The sequence below is a fragment of the Pongo pygmaeus genome, chromosome 6 (genome assembly GCF_028885625.2).
Source record: "Pongo pygmaeus isolate AG05252 chromosome 6, NHGRI_mPonPyg2-v2.0_pri, whole genome shotgun sequence".
Classification (NCBI taxonomy): Eukaryota; Metazoa; Chordata; class Mammalia; order Primates; family Hominidae; genus Pongo; species Pongo pygmaeus.
Window position 1 is genome coordinate 41,751,735 of NC_072379.2, and position 13,461 is coordinate 41,765,195.

The 13,461-nt window shown below is 42.7% G+C and overlaps 1 protein-coding gene across 4 annotated transcripts in view; it reads left to right on the forward strand.

The window, feature by feature from the left end:
* Positions 1 to 13,461, forward strand: part of LOC129040006 (histone H2A.V) — a 21,587-nt gene continuing 8,126 nt past the window's right edge. Inside the window, exons 1-4 of one of the 4 annotated variants that reach the window (XM_054493753.2) lie at positions 1 to 465; positions 5,060 to 5,137; positions 7,385 to 7,498; positions 12,719 to 12,848. In XM_054493753.2, coding sequence (XP_054349728.1) covers positions 463 to 465; positions 5,060 to 5,137; positions 7,385 to 7,498; positions 12,719 to 12,848 — 325 coding nt within the window. In that variant the 5' untranslated portion in view covers positions 1 to 462. The remainder of the gene's footprint in view (positions 466 to 5,059; positions 5,138 to 7,384; positions 7,499 to 12,718; positions 12,849 to 13,461) is intronic. The other 3 variants (XM_054493755.2, XM_054493756.2, XM_063667347.1) reach the window with 3 other exon arrangements.

Here is a 13,461-nt window from a genome sequence, read left to right on the forward strand (position 1 = left end):
CCGCCTGCAATCGCTTCACCTTATTAGCTGATTTTGCTGTCCTTCCCAGTGGCCCGCCTCCCTTGCTCGCGGGCGATATTTTTATTGGCTTTCGTCTGCGAGGCGTCCAATCTCATTGGTTTGCTTTTCTGTTCGTCAGGCTTGGGCGCCTGGTGAAAGGCGGAGAGCGCGTCACTATTGGGGCTGGAGGCCCCGCCTCCGCGTGCCGTGTGCAAAAACAAACAGCCGTTAGGAAGGCGGTGCCGGGGGGGCGGGGTCTGGCTAGAAGGAGGCGCGCGATTGAACAGCCGCTGGGGTTCGAACCAGCAAGACAAGCAGGCATTGGCCACAGCAGCGCGAGGCGGGCACGGGGTATTGTCCGGCTCCGGCGGCGGCGGTCGGTGCTGCGAGAGCGGCGGCGGCGGCGCGGGTCGGCAGCGGTAGGGCGCGCGGCCGAGTGGAGGCAGAGTCGGCGCCGAGAACATGGTAAGGGCGGCCGGGTGGGCCGGGGGCACGGGGCCTGGGGCAGGGCTGGGGGAGCAGAGAGCGGAGGCCCCGGCGTCGGCGCCGCTACCTGTGGAGTCGGGAGTTTGCGGGTGTCAGGGCTTCGTCCGGCCGAGTCCCTCGCCGCCCGCCGGGGGGCGCCATGTCCTGGCTGCGGAGCCCGACACGGTTCCCGGGTGAGAGCTGGGCCTGGCCGGGTAGAGCGCGAAGTCTCTTCCGAGCCAGACAGGTCTGTCCCGACGCTGGTGACGCTGCACCGCCCGTCTTAGAAGGAGGACGACGGCAGAATCCGGCTTGGAAATGTAGAAACAAGTGCTGGATCTTAATGTGATCGCTCCTCTGTATGAATGAGGTCAAACAGGCTGCCGCTATACAAGTTAGATAAGTCTTTGGCGATGTTTGGTTACGTAATCTCCCTGGCAGTCAATTTGAGGGTTTCTGCGAAAGGGTGCTTGTATTTGTGGTCTTTTGAGGGACAAAGAATGGTTTTATAGACCAGAACCACACGATTTGTTCTAGGTGATTGCACGGGTTAGAAATGAACGCCCGTTATCTTCTGAGCCCCTTCCAGTTTGCGGTTTTCATTATACAACAGTACTTTCCTTTGCCCTTGCTATGGATTTTCAGTCTTAAAGTATTCATCTTTTCATTCTGAAATTCAGATCTAGATAAGAAAAGTGTGGCTTTTAAAAAATGAAAGTGAATAGAACTTCAGCCCCATTTTAAAGTTGAGGGAAAGGAGAAAGTGCTAAAGGATACGCTCTGAGTTGCATCAAAGATTGTGTAAAAATAATAAGACTGTTATGGAATCTTATTTTTGCCAGTATTCGTGCTTTAAGCATTCTGTTGAAAGGTTACTTCAACGGGAGCTACCCGCTTAAAAGTTAGCACCAGGCTGTCATTTATCATACTGCAGATAGTATTAGATGATTTGTCTTGTGCTTGATGTGACAGATACGGTATTTAATAGACATAACACCTAACTATAAACATATTGGCCAGTCGAGAGGACAATGTTTGGTTATTGTAAAATACCCAAATCTTAGAGCTGAAATAGACTTTAGGGATAGTTGCTTCCAACGTCTAACGTATAGTTTATTGTTATTGTAAAAAACCCAAATCTTAGAGCTGGAATAGACTTTAGGGATAATTGCTTCCAACGTCTCACATATAGTTTATTGTTATTGTAAAGTACTTTATAGTACCTTAACAAACTGAGGTACAGCGTACATCTAATCTGTAAAAGGATTTGCTCAAACAGATGATTTTCATGATTCTAGTTTTTTGTTGTTTTTTTTTTTTGGCTTTTTGTTGTTTGTTTGTTTTTTGTTTTTTGTTTTTGAGACGGAGTCTCACTCTGTCGCCAGGCTGGAGTGCAATGGCGCGATCTCAGCTCACTGCAACCTCCGCCTCCCGGGTTCAAGCGATGCTCCTGCCTCAGCCTCCCGAGTAGCTACAGGCGTGCGCCACCACGCCCTGCTAATTTTTTGTATTTTTAGTAGAGATTGGGTTTCACCATGTTGGCCAGGATGGTCTCGATCTCTTGACCTTGTGATCCGCCCGCCTCGGCCTGACAAAGTGCTGGGATTACAGGCGTGAGCCACCGCGCACGGCCAATTCTAGTTTTTTAGATATTTTTCAGTCTTTAGTGATACGCTATATATTTTATATCCAGTTACCAGTAGCTAAAAATACGTAAGTATTAACATAAGCTAAAAATGCAGGAGACATTGAGTTGTCGTTCTTGATAGATTTTAAACCTGAGAGGAAGTAAGCAGATGTCTGTTAAAACTGACATGAAACTGTCTTAGTATCCAGTTTGCAAGTTTATCCAAGTAAAATGAACGAACTCCCTCTTCATCCTCTCTGTGTGTGTGTGTGTGTGTAATTTTTTAAAACCAACAACCTTAACTCAGGTTAATATGAAGCCAGTTCTTGGAATTAAAAAATTTAGATTTGGTTTCTCAAGCACCAATTATATTAAAATGAATGTTCAAAGTAGGGAGGCTATACAGTTTGAGGGGATATCGGAAAGAAAGTAATTATCCATTTATTGTATAATTTTATATTCAGATAAATTTGATACCATACAAGTTTTCTTTTGTTAAGTATGAGAAATGTATCAGGAGTCTCTAAATGTTGGAAATAGTCATTTAATGGATTGAGGCTTTTAAAACCTGACTGTATGTCTACTTCCTTAAAAAGCAAATAGAACAGCAAATATGACATATCTGAAACAGTGAGGATAAAATTGCGTAAGCAGAGTAGTTATTATATGACCTGGGGAGCCTGGAGAATTTTGTGGTTGTTGGCTTTTCATTAGTGACTAGTTCTTATTTTTTCCAATCCAGTCATAGGAAGACAGTGATTATAATTTTAGATGCCAGTTGAGAGGTTTTTAAGTGTTATATATTAGGGCAAATAGAGATAAAAAGGGTTTTTTATTTGAAAAGTAAGTAAGACTGTCTTGTTAGTGGAGCTGACCTCAAAAATCCAAAAATTGTATTTTTCTTATATAACAACATAGTCAAAAATTATTAAAATATATGAGGCATTCTGGTAGAAACAGAGCATCTCAGTTCTTACTGGTAAACTTAAATCAGTCTCTTGTTGAATTACCTAATATAAGAGAGTGAATATGAATTAGTTCTTAGATTTTTATTTTTCCTGTTTCTAATACCTGCCAGGGTTTTACTGTTTTTCTTCCATATTATCTTGGGTGACACACACTTAATCCACTTGAGACGTGCAATTAGAGGAAGTATACAGGGGTAATTTTTAGCTTTAAAAAATTTTTAAGGAAAGGGTTAGCTACAAAGGGGATATGCCATTTCAAAGTTTACCATCTATTTTGAAAGAATAGCCCCTCAAACAGCCAATCTTGTAAACTGATTTCTTTTTTTTTTAAACAGTAAAGAAATAATCTATTTAAATGGTAAAAGCAAAATATATGAGAGAAAATTAGTTTTCTTCTTAAGTCAGACCCTTAGTGTTTCCTCCTGAGAGACAAATAACATTTCTAATTTATTGTGTCACCTACTAGAAATACATGTGTCCACACATATTCTGTAATACCCCATATTTACTTAAAAGCTTATTACATTGGCACATACTTTGCCTTTTTCATGCAGAAGTAGGTTTTTTTTAAGCGTACAGTTCAGCGGCATTAAGTACATTTACAGTGTGCAACCATCACTGCCTTCTGTCTCTAGAACTTTTTCATCTTCCCAAGTGGAAACTCTACCCATTCAACAATAACTCGGCCAGGCGTGATGGCTCACGCCTGTAATCCCAGTACTTTGGGAGGATGAGGCAGGCAGATCACTTGAGGTCAGGAGTTCAAGACCAGCCTGGCCAACATGCAGAAACCTTGTTGGTACTAAAAATACAAAAATTAGCAGGGCGTGGTGGCGCGCACCTATACTACCAGCTACTTAGGAGGCTGAGGCAGGAAAATCACTTGAACCCGGGAGGCACCTACCCCTGGCAACCACAAATCTGCTTTCTGACTGTGAACTTTACTATTTTAGGGACCTCATAAGTAGAATCATACAGTATTTGTCTTTTTTGTAACTGGCTTATTTTCCTTAGCATAATGTCCTCAAGGCCCATTCATGTTGTAGCTTGTGTCAGAATTTCCTTTTTAAAGCTGAATACTATTCCATTATATGTATATCATTTTGTTCATCCATCATTGGACACTCAAGATTGTTTCTACCTTTTGGCTATTCTGAATAATGCTTCTGTGAACATGGGTGTACATGTATTTGTTTGAATCCTTGCTTTCAATTTTTAGGTGTATACCTAGAAGTGGAATTGCTAGACCATATGACAATTCTGTGTTTAATTTTTTGAGGGTTTTTTTTTTTTTCTTGGAACATGCTTTATTTTTCTGAGAGCTAAGTTCTAAATATTTCTGTGGAAGTAATATATGTTACATTGACATTGATAAAAATTGTGAAATATTCCATGTATGCATAAAAGTTATATTGACTTGCAAGATTTTTCAATCTGGAAATTGATAAATATGTTCGTTTTTAGAAATCTCATATTTTTCAGCCTGGCACTGTGGCTTATGCCTGTAATCCCAGCACTTTGGGAGGCCTAGGCGGGTGGATCACTTGAGGTCAGGAGTTCAAGACCAGCTTGGCCAACATAGTGAAACCCCATCTCTACTAAAAATACAAAAATTAGCCGTGTGTGGTGGCGTGCGCCTGTAATCTCAGCTACTCAGGAGGCTGAGGCAGGAGAATCGCTTGACCCCGGGAGGCAGAGTTTGCAGTGAGCCAAGATCGCACCACTACACTCCAGCCTGGGCAACAGAGCTAGACTCTGTCTCAAAAAAAAAAAAGAAAAAAGAAAAATTTGATATTTCAAATAAGTGTTTAAGTTTTGATTTCTTTGATAGAAATTATAAAAGGTGATAGAATCCCATGTATATTTACAAATGAGGAAGGGGATCACCTACGTATTGTTAACTACCTAAAGTAAAACTAGAAAAAATTCTGTTTCCAGAATATTTTTGAAGTAGTATTTTCAATTCTTTTCATTCAAAAAAATTTTTTTTTGCATTTAGGCTGGAGGCAAAGCTGGAAAGGACAGTGGGAAGGCCAAGGCTAAGGCAGTATCTCGCTCACAGAGAGCTGGGCTACAGGTAATGAATCCATGCTGTCATTACATTATTATTTTCTTTACTGTTGTAATTTGTGACCTATGTTTCATCAATTACAAAAATCTACTTGTATTACTACAAACTTTTTTTTTTTTTTTTTTTTTTTTGAGACAGAGTCTCACTCTTTCGCCAGGCTGGAGCGCAATGGCGCAATCTCGGCTCACTGCAACCTCTGCCTCCTGGATTCAAGCAATCCTCCTGCCTCAGGCTCCCACATAGCTGGGACTGCAGGCGTGCGCCACCATACCCAGCTAGTTTTTGTATTTTTAGTAGAGACGGGGTTTCACCATGTTGGCCAAGATGGTCTCAATTTCTTGACCTCGTGATCCGCCTGCCTCAGCCTCCCAGAGGGCTGGAATTACAGGCATGAGCCACCGCGCCTGGCCGAGGAACCCTTTTAATCAGGAAGGCCAAACTGTAAACTGTTATCCTCTTGGCAGTGGTAAGCCATTGAGAGTTTGAGCAAGAGGACAACATGATCCAGATGATACCGAAAGAAGGGGGATGGGAACTTACACTGATGTGCACATTCTGTATTTTAGGTCTCCATGTAATTCCCAATTAGAATTTATTTTAAGGCATACTTAATTTGAAGTAGAAAATGGAAGGCCAATGGAGGTTATTGCAGTGGTTTAGGAATAAAGTAACATACTTGAATGGGAAGGAGTAGAAAGCATGTGTGTGCAGAAAATAGGTGAAGCAGTATAAGGTGGAGAGAAAGTCACATGATTCTCTAAGGCTTAGAACCTAAGGAACAGAGGAGTTTGTAGTAGGGGCAAGTTATGAGTAAATTTAAATGGAATCATTTTGAAGTTCACTAAAACATCCAAGTGAAAATGTCCAGAAGTTGGAAACATGAGTTCAGTTTTCTAATAGAGGTGATAGAATTAGGAATTTGAGATCATTTATGTAAAATTGATAGTTTATGTTATGGATGAGTTTCCTAACCTAAGAGAATGAGAAAGGAGCACAGGGACATTGGTGGACCCCTCAAAAACTTTAAGAAAAGGCTGAGGAGTAGTCAGACTTGGTATGAGAACTCTGAAGTCTAAGAAGAAATGTTTTTGAGGGCCTACTGTATGCCAGACAACATATTGGTTACTAAGGATACAAAGGAAAAGAAGACAAATCTTGCTCTTAAGAAGCTTTTGGTCACTTAGAGATGAAGTATAAATGCAAAAAAAAATTGCTTGTTTTTATTAAGGAAATAAAATGTCACTGCTGGCCTTCAAAGGTCAAGTTAGAGTTAGGAAAAATGGGTGACAAGAAAGTAAGGGTTTCAGGATTTGTTTTTTCAATTCAGTCTTTGGAAAGAGACTGTCTAGACTATAACTGGAAGCAGTTTTCATAGATTGTGAAGTTTTCAGTAAAGTCTGTAGAAGGAAAGGAACCAGCGGAAAGGAAGTAATTGTAACTGTTGAAATAATGGAGCAGTGAAGGGATGAGTGAGGCCTGTAAGAAAGGTCACAGACTGGCGGGGCGCAGTGGCTCATTCCTGTAATCCCAGCACTTTGGGAGGCTAAGGTGGGCAGATCACGCAAAACCCCATCTCTACTAAAAATACAAAACAGCCAGGCGTCCTGGCGCGCCTATAATGCCACCTACTCAGGAGGCTGAGGCAGGAGAATTGCCTGAACCCGGGAGGCAGAGGTTGCAGTGAGCCAAGATGGCACCACTGCACTCCAGTCTGGGTGACAGAGTGAGACTCTGTCTCAATAAAAAAAATAATAAAGGGCACAGACAAGTGGGATTAGGATACTTTGAAATGAGAAAAATACCCTCTTTTTCAGAAAGTAGAAAGAATCACAATTAGATAATAGTATTGATTTTTCTTAACTATCAGATCACCTCTTGAAACTGAAGAAAGAACATTTAAGATCTGAGGAAGGTATTGGAGGTTCAAAGTTGCATGTGGCTATTATGTGAAGAAATTAACCAGATAGGAATTTGATCCATGGGTCATGTTGAACATACAGTTGATGACAGCCCAGCATGGTTTTTCTTCATTTTAAAGTGATATTCTCCATATTATGCAGAGGTTAAAGATTTTGGACAGATTACCAGAACATAGACACAGGCCCTGGAAACTGTTAATGCCTAATAGGTTTGGCTTCTGATATGTGTGATCAAGTTTTTTATTATTTCATGCTTACATTGTTCAGCCTTTGATTACAGTCAGTGCCATGTTAAGACTCTGCAGTGCTTCCCACTAAGACATCTCTCTTTTAGTTTCCTGTGGGCCGCATCCACAGACACTTGAAGACTCGCACCACAAGCCATGGAAGGGTGGGTGCCACTGCTGCCGTGTACAGTGCTGCGATTCTGGAGTACCTCACTGCAGAGGTTTGTACAGGAATGTCTTTTGTATATGGCAGTCCAGAAAGTGCACTAGTCTTAGTGACAGAAACCCATGGAATATATTTGAAAAAAGACATATTATGCTCATTGGGCTTTTTTGTTTGTTTGTTTGGAGACAGTTTCACTCTTGCTTCCCAGGCTGGAGTGCAATGGCCAGTCTCGGCTCACTGCAACCTCTACCTCCCGGATTCAAGCAATTCTCCCACCTCAGCCTCCCAAGTAGCTGGGACTACAGGTGTGCACCACCATGCCCAGCTAATTTTTGTATTTTTAGTAGAGATGGAGTTTCACCATGTTGGCTACACTGGTCTCAAACTCCTGACCTCAGGTGATCCACCTGCCTCGGCCTCCCAAAGTGCTGGGATTACAGGCTTGAGCCACCACATCCGGCCTCATTGGTTTCTTTAATAGCAGTTTGAGATGCATCTTGTCAGCTGTTACCCAATGCCAATGTAAAAGAACCTTGGTGTACTTATTTTTAAAGCTAAGCAAGGGGCTGGGTACGGTGATTCACGCCTGTAATGCCAACACTTTGGGAGGCTGAGGTGGGTAGATTGTACACTTGAGTCCTGGAGTTCCAGACTAGGCTGGGCGACAGAGCAAGACCCTATCTCAAAGTAAAAAAATTTTAAAAAGTTAAGCAAGGGCCAGCAATCTCTTATCTTTTATTTTTATTTTTTTATTTTGAGACTGGGTCTCACTCTTTCACCTAAGCTAGAGTACAGTGGCATGATCATAGCTCACTCTAACCTCAAACCTCCTGGGTTCAAGGGATCGTCCTGCCTCAGCCTCCCTAGTAGCTGTGACTTCAGGTGTGTGCCACCACACCTGGCTATTTATTTATTTATTTATTTAGAGACAGGGTCTTGCTCTGTACCCCAGGTGGAGTGCAGTGGCACAATCTTGGCTCACTGCAACCTCCACTTCTTGGGTTCAAGCGATTCTCCTGCCTCAGCCTCCCCAGTAACTGGGATTACAGGCACCCGCCACTATACCCGGCTAATTTTTGTATTTTTAGAGGAGACTGGGTTTCACCATGTTGGCCAGGTCAGTCTCAAATTCCTGACCTCAGGTGATCCACTTGCCTCAGCCTCCCAAAGTGCTGGGATTACAGGTGTGAGCCACTGCGCCGGGTGCTAATATTTTATTTTTATTATTTATTTATTTTTTTTTTTTGGAGACAGAGTCTCGCTCTGTCACCCAGGCTGGAGTGCAGTGGCTCAGTGTCAGCTCACTGCAACCTCCGCCTCCTGGGTTCACGCCATTCTCCTGCCTCAGCCTCCTGAGTAGCTGGGACTACAGGCACCCACCACCACGCCCGGGTAATTTTTTTTTTTGTATTTTTAGTAGAGACGGGGTTTCACCGTGGTAGCCAGGATGGTCTCGATCTCCTGACCTCGTGATCCACCCACCTCCGCCTCCCAAAGTGCTGGGATTACAGGCGTGAGCCACCGCGCCCAGCCTATTTTTTATTTTTTTTTTGGAGACAGGGCTCCCTATGTTGCCCAGGCTGGTTTTTAACTCCTGGCCTCAAGTGGTCTCCCAAGGTGCTGAGATTACAGACATAAGCTACCATACCCCAGTGAACTTTGAAGTATGTGTGTAATCAGTAGACAGTATTTGTGAAGTTAGAGCATAATGTTTTAGTTTATGAAGATTGGGGATGATGTAAAGTTTGGCCAGCGTGATGATATATAAAAATCACAAATATGATAATAGAAGTAAAAGACTCGGTCTGTCCTGGTTCTCTGCAGGGTTATACATACAAAATTGCTGTATATTACTCAGTTTTAAATTTCAGGAAGACAAGTTAATTGGGCAAGAGTTCTTGGGTCATAGACCACCACTTTCCCCATCCCTATTCCTCCTTTAAAAAAATCCATTGGGAAGTCATAAAACTTCAGCTACATTCCAGGCTGGGGAAGTAATTTGAGTAACAAGTAGGTTAAGTGTAGACACATTCATTCTGGTGGAAACAGAAGGGTCTGTCTTGGGGAGATGTGAATGGGAGCTAGGCTGAGGAATTTAGCTTTTAATCTGTATGTCAGTTATCATTGCTGTCATTTATTTCATTAATCTCACCAAGTCATCTGTGTCCCACTGGGGATTTAACATCAAATTATGGATGTTATGGATAGTTTCAACTTCTCTGTGTCATGATCAAGGGGTGTTTTGTTTTTGGGGTTTTTCTTGTTTGTTTGTTTTGAGACAGGGTCTCTCTCTGTCTCCCAGGCTGGAAGGCAGTGACATGATCTCTGCTCATTGCAACCTGTGCCTTCTGGGTTCCAGTAATTCTCCCACCTCAGCGTCCGGAGTAGCTGGGGCTACCGGTGTGCATCACCACACCTGGCTAATTTTTGTTATTTTCTTGTAGAGACAAGGTTTTGCCATGTTGGCCAGGCTGATCTCGAACTCCTGACCTCAAATGATCTGTCCACCCCAGCCTCCCAAAGTGCTGGGATTACAGACATGAGCCACCTTTTATTAAAAGAGGCCACCTGGCCTCTTTTATTTTTAAAATTTTTTAAATTTTAATTAAAATACATTTTAAAACTTTTCTATAAACATTAAGAAATAAATTTCACGGCTGGGCGCGGTGGCTCACGCCTGTAATCCCAGCACTTTGGGAGGCTGAGGTGGGCGGATCACAAGGTCAAGAGATCGAGACCATTCTGGCCAACATAGTGAAACCCCATCTCTATTAAGGATACAAAAATTAGCTGGGCATGGTGGCGTGTGTCTGTGTATAGTCCCAGCTACTCAGGAGGCTGAGGCAGGAGAATTGCTTGAACCCGGAAGGCAGAGGTTGCAGTGAGCCGAGATCGCGCCACTGCACTCCAGCCTGCTGACAGAACAAGACTCCGTCTTAAAAAAAAAAAGAAAAAAAAAAGAAATTGCAGCGATTAAGGGTTCTGCAGAAATAGACCACATAGATATATTAAAATATATGACTTTGGCTGGGGGTGGTGGCTTACCACTGAACATTCTGGTTCACAAGTTTCAAGCCCCATCTAAGCCCCCCTTTTTGTTTTAATCTTTGAGAACTTTGGTTAAAATTTTTAAAGTTAATGCAGTGGCTCATGCCTGTAACCTCAGCACTTTGGGAGGTCAATGTGGGCAGATCATTTGAGTCCAGAACTTCCAGACCAGCCTGGACAACATGGCAAAACCCTGTCTCTACAAAAAAAATACAAAAAATTAACCAGATGTGATAGTGTGCACCTGTAGTCCCAGCTAGTGGAGAGGCTGAGGTGGGAGGATTACCTGACCCAGGAGGTTGAGGCTGCAGTGAGCCATGATTGCACCACTGCACTCCAGCCTGCATGACAGTGAGACCATGTCTCAAAAAAAAAAAAACATTTAGGTTAAGATTGGACAATGAATATGTGGGTGCAGTCAACTTTTTTTTTTTTTTTTTTTTTTTTTTTTTGAGACGGAGTCTTGCTCTGTTGCCCAGGCTGGAGTTCAGTGGCTCAATCTCGGCTCACTGCAACCTCCACCTCCCGGGTTCAACCGATTCTCCTGCCTCAGCCTCCCAAGTAGCTGGGATTACAGGCGTGCACCACCACACCTGGCTGATTTTTGTATTTTTAAAGTTCAACAGTTGATTCTCATGTATACCCAACACTGCTCTATTTAAAATGAGGAGGTGACCTGGCGTAGTGGCTCACGTCTGTAATCCCAACACTTTGGGAGGCCAAGGCGGGCAGATCACAAGTTCAGGAGTTTGATTTTTTTTTTTTTTTTTTTTTTTTGAGACGGAGTCAAGGTCAGGAGTTTGAGACCAGCCTGGCCAATATGGTGAAACCCTGTGTCTGTTTTTTGTTTTGTTTTGTTTTTTGTTTTTGTTTTTGTTTTCTTTTTGAGACGGAGTCTCGCTCTGTTGTCCAGGCTGGAGTGCAGCGGCACCATCTCGGCTCACTGCAAGCTCCGCTTCCTGGGTTCATGCCATTCTCCTGCCTCAGCCTCCCGAGTAGCTGGGACTACGGGTGCCTGCCACCACACCCAGCTAATTTTTTGTATTTTTAGTAGGGACGGGGTTTCACCGTGTTAGCCAGGATGGTCTCGATCTCCTGACCTCATGATCCACCCCCTCGGCCTCCCAAATTGCTGGGATTACAGGCATGAGCCACCGCACCCAGCCGAAACCCCATCTCTACTAAAAATACAAAACTTACTCAGGCGTGGTGGCAGGCGCCTGTAGTCCCAGCTACTCTGGAGGCTGAGGCAGGAGAATAGTTTGAACCCAGGAGGCAGTGGTTGCAGTGAGCTGAGATCACACCATTGTACTCCAGCCTGGGCAACACAGCAAGACTCCATCTCAAAAAAAAGAAATTATTTTAAATTATATTTTAGGCTGAGTGCGATGGCCCAGTACACCTGTAATCCCAGCACTTTGAGAGGCTGAAGTAGGAGGATCACTTGAGGCCAAGGGTTTGACACCAGCCCTGGCAACATAGTGAGGTCTCGTCTCTTTTATTTTTAAAAAATTTAAAAAATACATTTGAAAACTTTTAAAAGCATTAAGAAATACATTTCAGCTATTAAGGGTTGTACAAAAATGGACTACAAGTATATATTAAAATATATGACTTTGGCTGGGCGTGGTGGCTCACACTTATAATCTCAGCACTTTGGGAGGCCCAGGTGGGCAGATCATTTCAGCCCAGGAGTCTGAGACCAGCCTGGGCAACGTGGGGAAACCTCGTGTCTACAAAAAAAAAAAATACAAAAAAGTAGCCGGGTTTGGTGGTGCTCACCTGTGGTCACAGCAGCTCAGGACGCTAGGGCAGGAGAATAACCCTGCACTTGAGAGGTCAAGGCTGCAGTGAGCCAAGATCACACCACTGCATTCCAGCCTAGGCAATGGAGTGAGACCTTGTCTCAAAAAAAAAAAAAAAAAAGACTTTTCTAAATGTTCACATCTAGCATCTTGGCTAAGGGATAATATCTCTTGTCCTTACCTTTATTTCTATATGGAAGTGGGTTTTTGCTCAAGTTTGTGTCTCTGTTGCAGAGAATGAATATAAAAGAAGTTAAATGAATTAAAGAGAGCTTTATAAAAGCATTATAGAAATACAAGAAAGAAAAATATATTATCAGTTTATGTATTGTGTGTGCATTTTGTATGTACAAATGCTAAGTGATCCTTCATTTGGGATCCTAGGTCCTTCATTTGATATGCTAATCATGGATGCTTTGTAGGTGCTGGAGCTGGCAGGTAATGCTTCTAAGGATCTCAAAGTAAAGCGTATCACTCCGCGTCACTTGCAGCTTGCAATCCGTGGTGATGAAGAGTTGGATTCTCTTATCAAGGCTACCATAGCTGGGGGTGGTATGTATTACTACTTAAGCCTTGATTCTTATTGGTCTTTCTGACTAATATATCTTTCAGATCAGTGATACAGTATATTTGATTGGTTAACTAGAAAGCATATAAACTTTAATTTCATAAATACTAAATGTATAACAATTCTAAGCTTCTTTTCATAATGATCTGAATAAATATTGCACCTTCTAGCCATATGTAATGCTATTTTTATTTTAGCCAGTTCTTTGTCTAAATTTCGTATGATACTTAAAGCCTGATGTTTAACGTATTTCCCATACTTTTTTAACTGTGTTTGAAAAATGAGTTGGAGAAGTTGCATAACATACACTGGAAAGGGTTGAAATAAATACACTTGAAAAGTGGGTCAGGATCAGTGAAAGTGAGAGGTAAGTTGGTGGTTCTTAATCTTCTCTGGATAACCCTCAAAGAACTTCATGAAAGCTGTGGTTACAGCTGGGCATGGTGGCTCACACCTGTAATCTCAGCACTTTGGGAGGCTGAGAGGCCGTGGATCACCCGAGGTCAGGAGTTCAAGACCAGCCTGGCCAACGTGGTGAAACCCCATCTCTACTAAAAATACAAAAATTAGCTGGGCATGGTGGTGCACACCTGTAGT